Below are 15,296 nucleotides of genomic sequence, written 5' to 3' on the forward strand. Positions count from 1 at the left end.
TGAAAGGATCAAGTACCCCCTACAGTTCTTTTTTAGTTACTAGAACTCTCGTGTAAGTAAACTATACTAACTAAGCATCTGTCAGTACAACATACTATTCCTATTTCGCTTTACTTCGTTTATTCAAGGCAATCGGTTAGCATGCTTTTTTTTTTTTGGTGGAGCATTTGAAGCAGGCAGGGACTTCGCACAGCTCCAGTGATCTGTTGAAGATCTGTGAGAAGATGGGGACCAGTTGGTCAGCGCAGGTTTTCAGACAGGCTGGTGTCACACCGTCTGGGCCTGGTGCTTTTCTTCTCTTGTTCTTTCTGAAGCAGTGGTCAGAGAGTCCTACAGCTGCTCTGGGGACCGAGCGATATGCATCCTTTATTGTGGAGTAACAATGGTCCAGTATATTACTGTCTCTGGTGGGACATGTAACATGCTGTCTGTATTTTGGCAGTTCACGGGAAAGATTTGCTTTATTAAAGTCCCCGAGAATGATTAAAACAGAGTCCGGGTGTTGTTGTTCTGTCTCTGTGATCAGATCAGCGAGTTCCTGTAAAGCTGAGCTCACGTGTGCTTACGGAGGAATGTAAATACTCACGAGAATGAACGAGTGAAACTCCCGCGGCGAATAGAACGGCTTACAGTTAATGAAAAGAAGTTCGTCCGTTTTGTTGGGTAGAGAGCGGAGATTCGCCATATGGATGCTAGGCAACGGCGGTCTGAATCCGCGCTTCCTGAGCTTCACGAGCGCGCCGGCTCTCTTCCCCCGTCTGCGCGTCCTGAAGCGCTTGATCAGCGCAGCAGCTCCGCCGACTACAACGTTCAGCAAAACGTCCGAATAAACGAAATCCGGTAGAAGATTGTGTGGTGTGTTCTGCCGAATGTTCAGCAGCTCATCCCTGGTAAAACTGATCGTGTTTGAGAAACAAAAAACAGGAAAAACTAACAAAAACAGTACAAACACTGGAGAGCCAAACACTGAGGCTGCCGTCTGCAGCGCCATCGCCATCGCATAGTATCTACAAAGTTACTAGTATGCCTAGCTAAAAAAAAGTATTAGAAGAAAAAAGCAAGAAAAAAAAAGCATTAGTAGCTAAATAATAGGAACTAGTAGCTAATAAATAAGCACTAGTACTTAATGGGAAAGATACTAGTAGTTAAAGAAGACATACTGTTAGCATGGAAATAGAAAGTGTTAGCATTAAATGTTAACTGGGCTTGCCATACACACGGAGTCTTACTGAGAGCGGGTCCTGCAGCAGCTGAAGCACTCGAGAGAGATCGGCGACCCTCACAGCCTGGAAAACAGCGGCGAGTCAGAGACAGACACGGAGAAACACCTCAGACTGTGGACAGCATGTCTGATCTCACAGCTGCAGTCCGATCATCTCACGCTCACGAAGCTTCAGGAGCGCATCATAACAACAGCAGCGGCGCAAACAGGACGCGCTGCGGTCGCCGTGGTAACGCGCGCAGCTTCCGGAGCGCCGCTAGAGACAAACTTCCGCTTCAGAGGCAAAGCCTTCAAGTGCTGAACTGCTCCTGTCCTTTTCTTAATTTACGCGACAAAATGATCAAACAGCGCCCATTATTTAAAAAAAAACGCGAGTTCTTACATGTACTGCATCCATATGATAATAACACACAACAGCGAAGAAGTCCAGACGGGGGGACTTTTATTTTGGTTTGTGCTGTAAAGCGCAAGAGCGGAAGTGAGGTCGTTAGTTTCCTGCAGATGAGGCAGAATAAACGATGCTGGATTTAATGTGTTTCGTTCAAGAACAAAGGAGGAAACTATTCGTCTAGTTAAAGAATAAAGAGTCAAATATTCAGTGGTTGAACAGAAACACCATTATCAATGTTAGCGGACTCAGGTGAGACTCATTTCACCACATTCATGCCTTGCGTCATGAGAATGAGAGACAGACTGTGTGTGTGTGTGTGTGTGTGTGTATTAAAGGCTAAACTGATCCAAAGTCACAGACAGAAGACAGAGCCACGATCAGTGTTTCTTTCATATCAATTCACACGTCCTGAACAAACACGCACCTTTAATCAAAGCTCTGATGCGCATGAAATAAACAACAGACCCATCAACCTGCATATTAATGCATCTAGATAAATCATCATCATTGTGACAGCTGTGTGTTTGTGTTTATTATCTCACCGCCCAAATGAGACTCTTTAAAATTGTGGAAGCAAATGATACTGTTTTCAAACAGGTTTCCTGAAACCGTCTACGCCATCAGTCAGTCAAACAGATAGTCCCGCCTCCAAACTCACTCCATTGGTTGAGACAGAATTTGAAATTTTTAGCTTTAAAACACTTTAACTTAGACATATTAAGAAGTTATGCTCAATATTTAGTGACTTTATGTGCCTTAAAAAAATCTAAATGGTCTAAAAAATTACACTGCGTGTGTGTGTGTGTGTGAGAGTGAGTGAGTGAGTGAGTGTTTCTCTCTCTCATGTCATTTAAATCCATTGCTGTGTTGAGTATGGGAGGTGAGTGTGTTTAACTGATAGTAATGATCACTCAAACGCTCTCCTGCTCCGTCTGTCTTCCTCAGGTGTGCTAGAAACGGCTACACGTCGCGCTGGTATCACCTGTCGTGCGGCGAGCACTTCTGTAACGAGTGTTTTGACCATTACTACAGGAGGTGAGTGCAGATGGCTAACGAGGCTAATGCCTGCTGCGTGACATGCTAACTAGGGGTGTGCACAAATAGTCGAATATTCGATCTGTATTTATTATTTGGAAAGTAAAAACACAATTCGAATTTTACTATGTGTTGCTTTGCTTGCCGTAAATGCAGGGAATCATGATAAATGCTAAGATAAATCTGCACTGGGTGGCGCTCTGGAGCGTGTTTACAAGTTGATTGTATTTGATCACAGAATGTCGTCTGCCTCGTTTGGAATTAGTTTGATCAAAATGATCTTATTAAATGTTCTTATAAAATGGAATTACTCTTGATCAAATGAATCCGTGAACATATGCTTCCTTTAAGTTTCCTGGAGAGAGAGTGCTTTAAGAACAGAAAACACACAGCGCTGTAAGAAACTCCGTCTGTGTCGACGCGCGTTCTTATTGTTATTAGACTGAGGAGCCAACTTTCATGTGGATATTATTGTTTTTCTCAACATTAACATGCTATGAAACAATATAAACACGATAAACTGGCCGACTCGAGTGTATGTTCTGTACTGTAACTTGCACGGTCTGCTTTATTTTTTCTGTTTGCTCTGCTTGAGATTGAATGCTTTTGTTCTTTATATATATATATATTTATATTTTGTTTGTTTACACACGTTTTCAACTAAAAGAAAACCTTGAGATATAAAGTGAAGTTGCTGTAGTACAGTGTTGTGTATGATGCCTAATCATAAGCTTGTTCTGAAATGGTGACAAAAACTTGATCATTAAAAAAAAAAAAAGTCTCAAACCTCATTTAAATAAACATTTGTTTTTTTATGAGCCCAAATATTCGAATACAGTATTTTTAAAAAATGTCCATCCCTAATGCTAAGCGTGCGTCTGTGCTCCTGCAGTCATAAAGACGGCTACGAGACCTTCTCCTCGTGGAAGCGGGTTTGGACCAGCAATGGGAAGAGCGAGCCCAGCCTCAAAGCCTTCATGGCCGACCAGGAGCTGCCCTACTGGGTGAGAAACACTTCAGCCTTCAGCGTGAACATCAGAGCAGTCCAAACTCAACCGTGTTCATGCAGTGTGATTAAACTAATGGTTTGATGCTTATTAGAGTATTGTGTTATTAGCTTAGTCACTGGGGTTTCAGTTAACTACACTAGTTAATGTTAATTTCAACATATACCAACACATTTCCAAAGTCAGAAGCTGTATCTGTTAATATTAGTATGTTGCAGGTCAGTTTGACCCATAATGCAAAATTGAGTTGTTAGAAATACTGGTTAACCTAAGATATTTTTTTTTTAATTTTGTGACTATTTCTCATTTAGGGTTATGAACAAAGTTTTTTTTTTTTTTTTTTTTTTTAAGCTGTACGGACCCAAAATAATAATAATAATAATAATAATTAAAAAATGTATGTATTTTATTATGTCAGGTTCTTAAATGTCCTCTGAGGGTATTTACATTTATGCATTTTGCAGACGCTTTTATCCAAAGAAAGGTGCAAAGTGTTGAAGGTGTAAATGATCAGTTCAAGCGTGGTGATTTCACTGTAAATCAAACTCTGGACCTTGGCGTTGCAAGCAGCATGCTTGTCAAAAATACACAAAAAAATAAAATTAATAGAATAAAAAAAAAAAGTTTAAACATTTACCTTTAAATAAAAAAAAATAGTTGAATTTTTTTTATAATATTCACAATTAAAAAAAAAAAGCTATTTCAAAATAGCTGTTAAAAAAAGTATGTACTCGTGTTTATTTATTTAATTTTTTTTGAATGTGTGCGAGGTATTAATGTTAAAGGTTTTTACCTGTTTTTGTTTCTTGTGATTTTTGGTGAATTGTATTGAATCCAGTTAGGGACAATTTAAACAAACAAATCATAACATAAAAATCAATCCCAGAATTTGAATATAATACAAGTGTTAATGCACTGTGAACTAACATGAACGAACGATGAAGTCTGTGTTTTTGTTGAACTAACATTAACTCATTCTGATAAGTGCTGTAAAGATGTATTATTAGTTCATGTTAGCTGATGCATTAACTAGTGTTGATGAAGGGGACATTATTGTGTAGAGTTAAGTGGAGTTTCCCGCAGGCTGAAGACGTGTGGCTGTTCATCGTGTGTTTCTCAGGTTCAGTGCACTAAAGCAGACTGTGGTAAATGGCGTCAGCTGAGTAAAGACACGCATCTGTCGGCCACGCTGGCGTCCTCGTACCGCTGCGGGATGAAGCTCAACAGCAGCAAAGTAAGCAGCGCTTCATCGCCCGTCTGATGCTGGCGCGTGTGCGCTTTCTCATGTCTGTGTGCTTGTGCTCCGCAGGTGGAAGGAAGTGATGCGTGTTCTCAGCCGGAGGACCTGGTAAAACCCTGAGCGCACATTAAAACACCAGATCATGTCCTGAAATGTGTTCGTGACAGACGGTGCTCAAAACAACATCTACCTAATAATGCTCGACGTGACTCCATTCATATGAATTAGTGTTGTGAAAATAGTTTGATTGGATGCACATTTTCCACATCAACAGCTAAAGCAGCTTAAACTTGTTGGTATCATAGTTGTGCATGATTATATGGTTAGTTGCATGTCATTATTCTTTCCTGCTGTCCGTCACGCATCAGAACCAGTTGAGATGCGCAGCTTCATGTGTTCACCCACATGTGAAAAAGCATGCATCCTAGCCAGATGTGAAGCAGTCATGCTGTAACGTGATTGGCTGGATGAGCTGCAGCAGGAGGATCTGATTGGTGGTTTGCTGTGTGTGTTGTGTGATCAGCGAGTGGCCGGTGTGACAGACAGCTGGTGGCTCTCTATGCTCATCCTGCCGCCGCTGTTTAAGGACAGTCCCGCCACTCCGTTCCTCTCCTGCTATTACCCCGACTGCGTGGGCATGAGCCCGTCTGCCTCGCCTAGCAACCATCCCCCCGGCAACCAGCGGCCCGAGCAACGGCGAGCTGCTCAGCCTCACAGTGAGTCCAGAACCGTCGGTCGTTCACTGGAAGAAACTCTGTAACCAGTGCTTTCATCATCCACTCACATGATCAGATTATTGACAGAGGTGGATTTAATACAGACACTGCAGGCAAACCAGGGTTTCTTCGCGCAGTGGTCAATTTTGGAAAGAAAACATCTGAAATACACATTTAAGTGTTTGTTTTATTGCACTTTATCTATTTGTGTGAAGATTTAAATCTCAATCCGTATCTTTAAAGAGTTTTGTCTCTTACAAACAGCAAACGTTACAGTTTTTTCCTCTCTATATTCTCAAGGTTTGTTCATATTTCATTCACACTGATTTATGCAACATTTTACTCCTGAAAACATGATGAAAATCTGTCTGTTGACCGTATTTTCTGATTTATGATAAAAAGAGAAATCCCAAATCCCCTCTGGAAAAACCTTTAACTCTAATATGACAATAAAATCAAACAAGAACCGATGTTTAGATTTCTGTTCTAGAAATTCATGCAAATTAGTGCATATTTAATTAGATTTAATGCTTAATTGGCATATTTAAACAAAGCACTTATAATACAAAACAATTGTCTTAAAGGGTTAGTTCACCCAAAAATGAAAATTAGCCCATAAATTACTCACCCTCAAGTCATCCTGGGTGTATATGACTTTCTTCTTTCAGACGAATCCAGTCGGAGTGTTGTTTAATGGCACTCAGCGGGTGTTGCACGCATCAGTCCAAAAGAAGTGAAATAAAAAGCACTGACCTCATACGTTTAATGGATGGGCGCTTTTTATTTCACTTCTTTTGGACTGATGCGTGCAACACCTGCTGAGTGCCATGAAACAGCTTGAAAGATCAAAGACAATTTTTAATATAACTCCGACTGGATTCGTCTGAAAGAAGAAAGTCATATACACCTAGGATGACTTGAGGGTGAGTAATTTATGGCCCAATTTTCATTTTTGGGTGAACTAACCCTTTAATGTACTGTGATTAACCACTGATGAAGTATGCTGATATATATTAGTTCATGTTTACTGTGGTGTCTTCTTGTAATTGGGGTTTATTCAGCAGATATTGGCTTGTAAGTGTGAACAGTGAACGTCACCGTGATCGATTGTGTGTGTGTGTGTGTGTGTGTGTGTGTGTGTGTGTGTGTGTGTGTAGTTCCCGGACTCGCGCCCTACTTCCAGCCCTTCTATCAGCCGAACGAGTGTGGGAAAGCCCTGTGTGTCAGACCTGACATGATGGAGCTGGATGAGCTGTACGAGTTCCCCGAGTTCTCCAGAGATCCCACCATGTACCTGGCGCTGAGGAACCTGGTGCTGGCGGCCTGGAGCCGAGACTGCAAGGTGCCCGATGTTTGCTCCTCAGTTTCCGTGCTGTAGCAGGACGCTCGGGAGGCTTTAACTTTCTCCTCATTATCATGTTTTAAGCTCTGAAGCGTCAGGAGATCTGGGGTCTGAGCAGGTCTGGGCTCGTTTGAGTCTGTCAGGCCAGATGAACCCCAGAGAATCGCTCACTCACTAGCTGTGTGTCTCTGACAGCGCTTTCTGAAGAGCGGCTGGGTTGTGTTGATGTTCTGTGGTGTTTCTGTGCAGGAGGTTCTGACGCTGCAGAAGTGCGCTCCTCACGTGATCGTGCGTGGGCTGGTGCGCGTCCGCTGCGTGCAGGAGCTGGACCGGGTTCTGTACTTCATGAGCCGGAAGGGTCTGATCAACACCGGAGCGCTGCAGATCAAGTGGCCGCTGCTGCCCGAGTCACAGCACAACGTGAGACAAACACCGGCATGCTGACGGATAGGGATGAGTGAGAATGTGGAGAATTTAAGGGGAAATGCCTTGATTGTCATCAAAATAATATAAGAATGTAAAAAAGCTTCACTCGTCACACAGAGCATGTTGTTGTTGCGCAGAGGTGTGTTGAACTTTCATATAAAGCCGTGTCATGAGTGAAACAAACACTGGAGAGCATCATCTCCTGCATTTTACCCAGAAGCACACTGGATGATCAGCAGATGATGAGTCTCTCTGTGTGTCTGTGCAGAAGGTGCTGGTCATCGGCGCAGGTGCCGCGGGGCTCGCTGCTGCTCGACAGCTCCAGAACTTCGGCATGCAGGTACAACACACACAAACCACTGTGTTTCTGGATTAAAGCTGATTAAGCCCTATTGCACATGGACAGGCTTTACTGAGACACATAATCATGTTTACAGTTGATGAAGAACTCACTTTTTATATAGTTATATACACTGCCGTTCAAAAGTTTGGGATCAGTAAGATTTTTAATGTTTTTTAAAGACGTTTCTTCTGCTCATCAAAGCTGCATTTATTTGATCAAAAATACAGAAAAAACGGTAATATTCTGAAATATTATTGCAATTTAAAACAACAGCTTTCTATTTTAATGTACTGTACTTTAAACTGTAATGTATTTCTGTGATGCGCAGCTGTATTTTCAGCATCATTACTCCAGTCTTCAGAGTCACATGATCTTCAGAAATCATTCTAATATGCTGATTTATTATCAGTGCTGCTTCATGTTTTTTTGGAACTTGTGATACTTTTTTTCAGGATTCTTTGATGAATAAAAAGTTAAAAAGAACAGCATTTACTCCAAAGTCATAATATATTGTGAGAATAAAGTAAAAATTATGAGAATAAAGTTGTAGCAATACGAGATTAATTCGTGATCTATATAAAGTCATAAGATGTTAGTAAAAATGTAAGTTAATTAATGTAAAAATTCCACCTACTCCGCAAAAACCATCTGTGGCGTCCATCCCTTCATTCGTCACGTTTGTAACATTAATAACAGTAAGAATAATGATCTAAAGGTTGAAGTAGCTCAAACTGGGTTAACTGATTGATTTATGACAATAATAAAACTTTTTGGCAAAGTTATATCATTGTTATATTTCTAACTTTTAAATTCATCCCAGCTCCCTTCCATCTGTCCTTGAAAACAGATTTTGACTTTATTATAAAACGCTGTCGTAGTTCTGGACTGGTTGGTATCATCTCTGTACAAATAATTACATTCGTTTTTGCAAATAAAAATAATTGATATAGATTGGCCATTCAGTCAGAATGAAGAGCCGAAGGGTCTGTTTTGTAAGGTGTATTTTGTTCTTTATGGTCTGTTTTCTGATTGGTGGACAGGTGGTGGTTCTGGAGGCCAGGGAGCGAATCGGAGGACGAGTTTGGGACGATGCATCGCTGGGCGTGACGGTGGGGTGCGGAGCTCAGATCGTGAACGGCTGCGTGAACAACCCCATCGCCCTGATGTGTGAGCAGGTAACACACACACACACTCACTCACTCTCACACACACACACGCACTCACACACACACACACTCACTCACACACACACACGCACTCACACTCTCACACACGCTCTCACACGTACACTCACTCACTCACGCACTCACTCACACTCTCACACACGCACAAACACACGCACTCACACACGCACATGCACTCACACTCTCGCGCACACACACACACTCACAATCTCATGCACGCACGCACTCATAAACACACTCACACACGCACTCACGCGCACACACACTCACACACACATGCGTGCGCTCACACTCGCGCACACACACACACACACACACACACACAAACTCACACTCTTGCACACGCTCTCACACGCGCACACACACACACACACGTGCACTCACACTCTCGCACACACATGCGCACACACACACTCACAATCTCACGCACGCACGCACTCATAAACACACTCTCACACACGCACTCACACGCACACACACTCACACACACATGCGTGCGCTCACACTCACACTCGCACACACACACACAAACTCACACTCTTGCACACGCACTCACACGCGCACACACACACGCGTGCACTCACACTCTTGCACACACATGCGCACACACACTCACAATCTCACGCATGCACGCACTCATAAACACACGCACTCACGCGCACACACACTCACACACACACGTGTGCACTCACACTCTCGCACACGCAAATGCACTCACACTCTCTCACACACACACAAACTCATACTCTCGCACACGCACTCACACACGCACATGCACTCACACTCTCGCACACACACTCACACACACTCACACTCTCGCACACGTACTCACACACACTCTCACATACACACACACACACAAATTCACACACTCACGCACGCACGCGTGCACGCTCACGCACGCACACAAATACTCGCACACACACTCACAGTCGCTGTGGTTTGGTTTGGTGTTGTGACGTGTCTGCTGTTGTTGTTGTGTTGAGTTGGGACTGCGGATGCACACTCTGGGTGTCCGCTGCGAGCTCATTCAGGAAGGCGGACGCGTCACCGATACAGCTCTGGACAAACGCATGGACTTCCACTTTAACGCCGTGCTAGACGCCGTATCCGAGTGGAGGAAAGACAAGTCACAGTCCCAGGATGCACCACTGGGCGGTGAGACACACGTCATGTGATCTGTACTGTCATTTATGATCCACACACATGACATCATTCGTTCTGCGTGTGTTTTAGTGGGATGTTCATGTATTGTGTGTGAGTGTATTGAGTGGGATGTTCATATATGTGTGTGTGTGTGTGTGTGTGTGTGTGTGTGTGTGTGTGCAGGTGTCGGCGCGCTAGTGGGAAGTGTGTGTGAGTGTCTGTGTGTTTGTGTGTGAGTGTGTGTGAGTGTGTGTGTGAGCGTGCGTGCGTGCGTGTGTGTGTGTGATTGTGTGTGCGTGTGTTTTAGTGGGATGTTCATGTATTGTGTGTGAGTGTATTGAGTGGGATGTTCATATATGTGTGTGTGTGTGTGTGTGTGTGTGTGTGTGTGTGTGTGCAGGTGTCGGCGTGCTCGTGGGATCATAACGAGTGTTTCGCTCAGTTCTCTGGAGATCACACGCTGCTCACTGACGGATACTCATCTGTCCTGCACAAACTCGCTCAGGAACTCGACATCCGGCTCAGTACCGCGGTACTTCACCTCACACTCACACACACACACACACACACTCACACACCTGCTGCTTTTCACCGGCCTTACGCTTTGATCCGCTCACACTCAGCTGTGTGTTTGCAGGTGCAGCATGTGGACTATTCTGGAGAGGGAGTGACGGTGACGTCCCGCTGCGGCTCTCGCTGGAGCGCACAGAAGGTTCGTCGCACACACACACACACACACACACACACGCACACTCACACACACACACACACACACTCACACTGTTCCTACACCTCATCCGCTCCCGTGAGCGCGTCGCTCTGATGGCTGCTGTGTGTCACAGGTTCTGGTGACGGTGCCGCTGGCTCTGCTGCAGAAGAACATCATTGGTTTCAGTCCTCCTCTGCCTGACAGGAAGCTCAAAGCCATCCACAGTCTGGGAGCCGGAGTCATTGAGAAGGTGAGCGAGTGTTCGTGTCAGTGTTTGTTTGTCTCTCGCCCGCTGAAGTGCTCACCGCTCGACGCTGTGTTTCAGGTGGCGCTCCAGTTCCCCACACGCTTCTGGGACAGTAAAATCCAGGGAGCGGATTATTTTGGCCACATCCCGCCCTGTCCGGAGAAGAGAGGCCTGTTCAGTGTGTTCTACGACATGTGTCCGCAGGTGCGCCGCTCGCTTCTGCACACGCGTGTGCTACAAAACAGAGCTTTGTTGTTTGCTTTTGGTTGGTGAAATAAGAGTAACCCTCAGAAAAATGCTGATCAAATTCAGTATTAAATGTGATGTTTTACTAATGTTTCTTGCACAGCACGCTTCTACAGTTGCGGTCATAAATTTACATACACCTTGAAGAATTCTAAAAGTTTTCACCCCCGGCTCTTAAAGGGACAGTTCACCCTAAAATTTACATTTTGTCATAATTTGCTCACCCTCATGTTTGTTCCAAATCTTTATGGGTTTCTTTCTTCTGCTGAACACAAAAAGAGAGATTTTGAGGAATGATGGGGAAAAACAGCTGCCGGCAGCAATTGACTTCAATAGTATGGAAACAAATACTACCAGCAACTGTTTGGTTACTTACATTTTTCAAAAGAAGAAGGAAACCCATGCAGGTTTGGAACAACATGAGGGTGAGTAAATGATGATAAAATGTACATGATTTGTGTATTCTGTGGGTGGTAAGTGCTTGATGTAGTGATATCTGCGGCAGACCGGAGGGTTATTGAGGTGTGTGTGTGTGTGTGTGTGTGTGTGTGTGTGTGTGTGCGTGTGTGTGTGCGCAGGGTGACGAGTGTGTGCTGATGACGGTGGTCACCGGTGAGGCTCTGTCTCTGCTCAGAGATCTTCAGGACTCTCAGGTGGTGGATCTGTGCATGAGTGTCCTCCGAGAGCTCTTCCAGGAGCAGGTGACTCCTTTATTATGATCCTGACAGTAGCTGAGTTTGTGGTCTTGCTGCCGTGAGGACCGTCACAGACTCTGTGGTTCTGCTGCAGGAGGTTCCGGATCCGCTGCGGTTCCTGGTGACCCGCTGGAGCAGAGACCCGTGGGCTCAGATGTCCTACAGCTTCGTGAAGACGGGTGGCAGCGGCGAGGCCTATGACATCATCGCCGAAGACGTGCAGGGCAAGCTGTTCTTCGCCGGCGAGGTGAGGCTTTCTGAGTTTGATTCTGACGTGCGTCATCTCTCTGTATGATACGAGGTCGACTGCAAGTCCATTCATGAACATTTATTTGAATATATTCATATTTGAGCAAAGCCTCACTGATTTATATCGTTGTGGCAGATGAGAAAATCATTCGTGACAAAATGAGACCGTTGATGAACTTTGCAGCATTGACACGGTTATTGAACTGAACTGAATCTGATCTGAATAATGACTGCTGTCTTCTGTTGAGAAGCTGAATTTAAAGTTGTTTTATAATTAATACATTTCACAAGCTTTGAAGCAGTCTGTATCATGTAAAGCGCTGTTTGGACACACGGATTGATATTCACTCTCTGACAGTAGATGCGGTCTCCTTCTTTCTCATATGTCTGTAATGTCTGTCCAGTGTCAAATTCCTCATAAAAGCCTCTATAAAAACCGCACACTCACCGCTCTCTTGTAAATCGGGAGGCCACAATTCTCAATGTAATATTGAACCGTTCAGTTCGACATCCACGCTTCAATATGCGCTTGTGCTTCACGTTTTCGGTTTTGTTTAAATGGTTGTTTTATTTCTTTCTGAAGTGGTTCTGTTTGTGTGTCTATGAATTTACACACTGAGATCTGTCATCTGCTCTCTCATCACACACACACACACACACACACAGACACACACTCACTCACTCACTCACTCACTCACTCACTCACTCACTCACTCACTCACTCACTCACTCACTCACTCACTCACTCACTCACTCACTCACTCACTCACTCACTCACTCACTCACTCACTCACTCACTCACTCACTCACTCACTCACTCACTCACTCACTCACTCACTCACTCACTCACTCACTCACTCACTCACTCACTCACTCACTCACTCACACACACACACACTCACTCACTCACTCACTCACCCTAAACCCACCCCTACCCCTCACAGAAAACTTTCTGCATTTTTACAATTTCAAAAATACTTTGTTTACTTTATTTTTATACCAGTTTTACATATGAGGACGTCCCCAGATGGAGGTTTTTGGTGATTTTTGTCAGGTTTTGCTCACTTTTGGGTACAAATTTGTCCCCAAAATATGGTTAAGTACACCATGTGTAAGTGTCTTTGGTGTATTTAGGACTGCCCTAGAGTGGTTTAGGTCATATTTAATGGGTCGCAGTCAATTTGTTTTTATGGATGGTTTCAGATCTGATGTGGATCTGTTTGTACTGGTGTCCCAACAGGGTCAGTCCTTGGTCCCCTGCTTTTTAGCATTTATATTTATCCTCTTGGTCAGCTATTAAGATCCTTTAACCTCAGCTACCACTTCTATGCTGATGATACTCCCAGATGTATATACATTCTCAACCTGGTCAATTTGTGGATGTCCATCATCTTTCCAACTGTATTTCTTAGATTAAGTTGTGGATGTCTAAAATTTTTGTCTGAATAGCTCTAAAACTGAAGTTATGCTTCTTGGCTCTCCCCACCAACTGCGAAATGCTGCTTCTATAGATCTATCAGTTGATGGTGTTGCCTTAGAGCTACACAGTAAACTAAAACAAGACCTCCTTTTTTCATCTTAGAAATATTGCATGTATTCGACCTATGTTGATCTTTTCTGTTGCTGAAAAATTGATTAATTCTTTTGTTTTCTCACAAATTGATCATTGCAATGCTCTCCTTGTTGGAGTATCCAAATGCTCTCTTAACAAATTGCAATACTTGCAGAATTCAGCAGCTAGAATTTTAACTGGGGTTAGGGCTGGCGACCATATAACTCCTGTTTTGAAGACGTTACACTGGCTCCCTGTTAAATACCGCATACTGCTTACATACAAGGCTCTGCATGGTCTGGCTCCACAGTATCTGGCAGATCTTTTAACACCTTATACGCCAATTCGCAATTTACGATCTTCTCAGCACGGTCTCTTAGTTGTTCCCAAAACATGGTTGCGATCCGGGGGGGGGGCTTTTCAACGTATGCTCCAAAACTGGAATTCTCTCCCAATTTACATCAGGGACGCTAACTCTTTAGCTGTTTTTAAAACTTTTCTCAAAACATTCTTTTTCAGGAATGCTTTTATTTGATTTGTTTTTTATTGTATTGTTTTGTGATTTATTTCTTGTTGAATTTATAGTATATTGTCTTATATTGTTGTGTTTTCCTTTATGTAAGCTTTCATGTAAAGCACCTTGAGAAAGCAACTTTTAAAGGCGATATATAAAATAAATGTATTATTATTATTATTATTATTATTATTAAGTAGGTACACACACACACACACACACACACACACACACTTATAAAGTCAGTCCCTTGCCACCATCTACTGGCGTAACACTGTAACTGCACTGATTAGTGTGGATACTTACTGCTGAAATATTATCATTATATAGTCAGTGGCATAAAACAGTCTTAAAATGACAATAAAATCATTTATCGCAATTATTTCCAGGGCAATATATTGCCAAACAAAAAGTAGTTATCATGACCGGCCTAAGACAGACACAAGAAAATAAAGGCAGTGGGGTAAGAAAGAGTATTGCAATAAAAATTAACTTACTGTCGCCTGAGCATTGAATAACAAACACTCTAATGTGCCGAGCCACCGAACCGAACTGAAAAGCCTTTCTGAAAAACCGAGGTATGTATCGAACCGTGGGCTGACTGTATTGTTCATCCCTAGTTGTTATCAGATGATTATTTTCGGTGTTGTTCATTTGTTGTTGTGTTCCTGCAGGCCACAAACAGACACTTTCCTCAGACGGTGACGGGAGCGTATCTGAGTGGAGTGCGTGAGGCCAGCAAGATAGCAGCGCTTTAGTACTGAGTGATCACCACCACACACACACACTCACACTCTCTCACACACACACACACTCTCACACACACACACTCACACTCTCTCACACACACACACACTCTCACACACACACACTCACACTCTCTCACACACACACACACTCTCACACACACACACTCACACTCTCTCACACACACACACACTCTCACACACACACACTCACACTCTCTCACACACACACACACTCTCACACACACACACTCACACTCTCTCACACACACACACTCTCACACAC

General features: G+C 43.5%; 1 protein-coding gene across 1 annotated transcript in view; it reads left to right on the forward strand.

Moving 5' to 3' along the window:
- kdm1b (lysine demethylase 1B) overlaps positions 1-15,047 on the forward strand; it is a 17,322-nt gene extending 2,275 nt beyond the window's left edge. Inside the window, exons 2-18 of the mRNA XM_016501964.1 lie at positions 2,559-2,648; positions 3,541-3,652; positions 4,776-4,889; positions 4,965-5,003; positions 5,419-5,611; positions 6,769-6,953; positions 7,203-7,373; positions 7,648-7,719; positions 8,763-8,897; positions 9,893-10,075; positions 10,453-10,584; positions 10,690-10,764; positions 10,895-11,011; positions 11,087-11,212; positions 11,833-11,955; positions 12,044-12,196; positions 14,939-15,047. Of these exons, the coding sequence (XP_016357450.1) occupies positions 2,559-2,648; positions 3,541-3,652; positions 4,776-4,889; positions 4,965-5,003; positions 5,419-5,611; positions 6,769-6,953; positions 7,203-7,373; positions 7,648-7,719; positions 8,763-8,897; positions 9,893-10,075; positions 10,453-10,584; positions 10,690-10,764; positions 10,895-11,011; positions 11,087-11,212; positions 11,833-11,955; positions 12,044-12,196; positions 14,939-15,022 (2,104 nt within the window). The 3' untranslated portion in view covers positions 15,023-15,047. The remainder of the gene's footprint in view (positions 1-2,558; positions 2,649-3,540; positions 3,653-4,775; positions 4,890-4,964; positions 5,004-5,418; positions 5,612-6,768; positions 6,954-7,202; positions 7,374-7,647; positions 7,720-8,762; positions 8,898-9,892; positions 10,076-10,452; positions 10,585-10,689; positions 10,765-10,894; positions 11,012-11,086; positions 11,213-11,832; positions 11,956-12,043; positions 12,197-14,938) is intronic.
- The last annotated feature ends 249 nt before the right edge of the window (positions 15,048-15,296 follow it).

The sequence above is a fragment of the Sinocyclocheilus anshuiensis genome, unplaced genomic scaffold (genome assembly GCF_001515605.1).
Source record: "Sinocyclocheilus anshuiensis isolate Anshui unplaced genomic scaffold, SAMN03320099.WGS_v1.1 scaffold1456, whole genome shotgun sequence".
NCBI classification, from domain to species: domain Eukaryota; kingdom Metazoa; phylum Chordata; class Actinopteri; order Cypriniformes; family Cyprinidae; genus Sinocyclocheilus; species Sinocyclocheilus anshuiensis.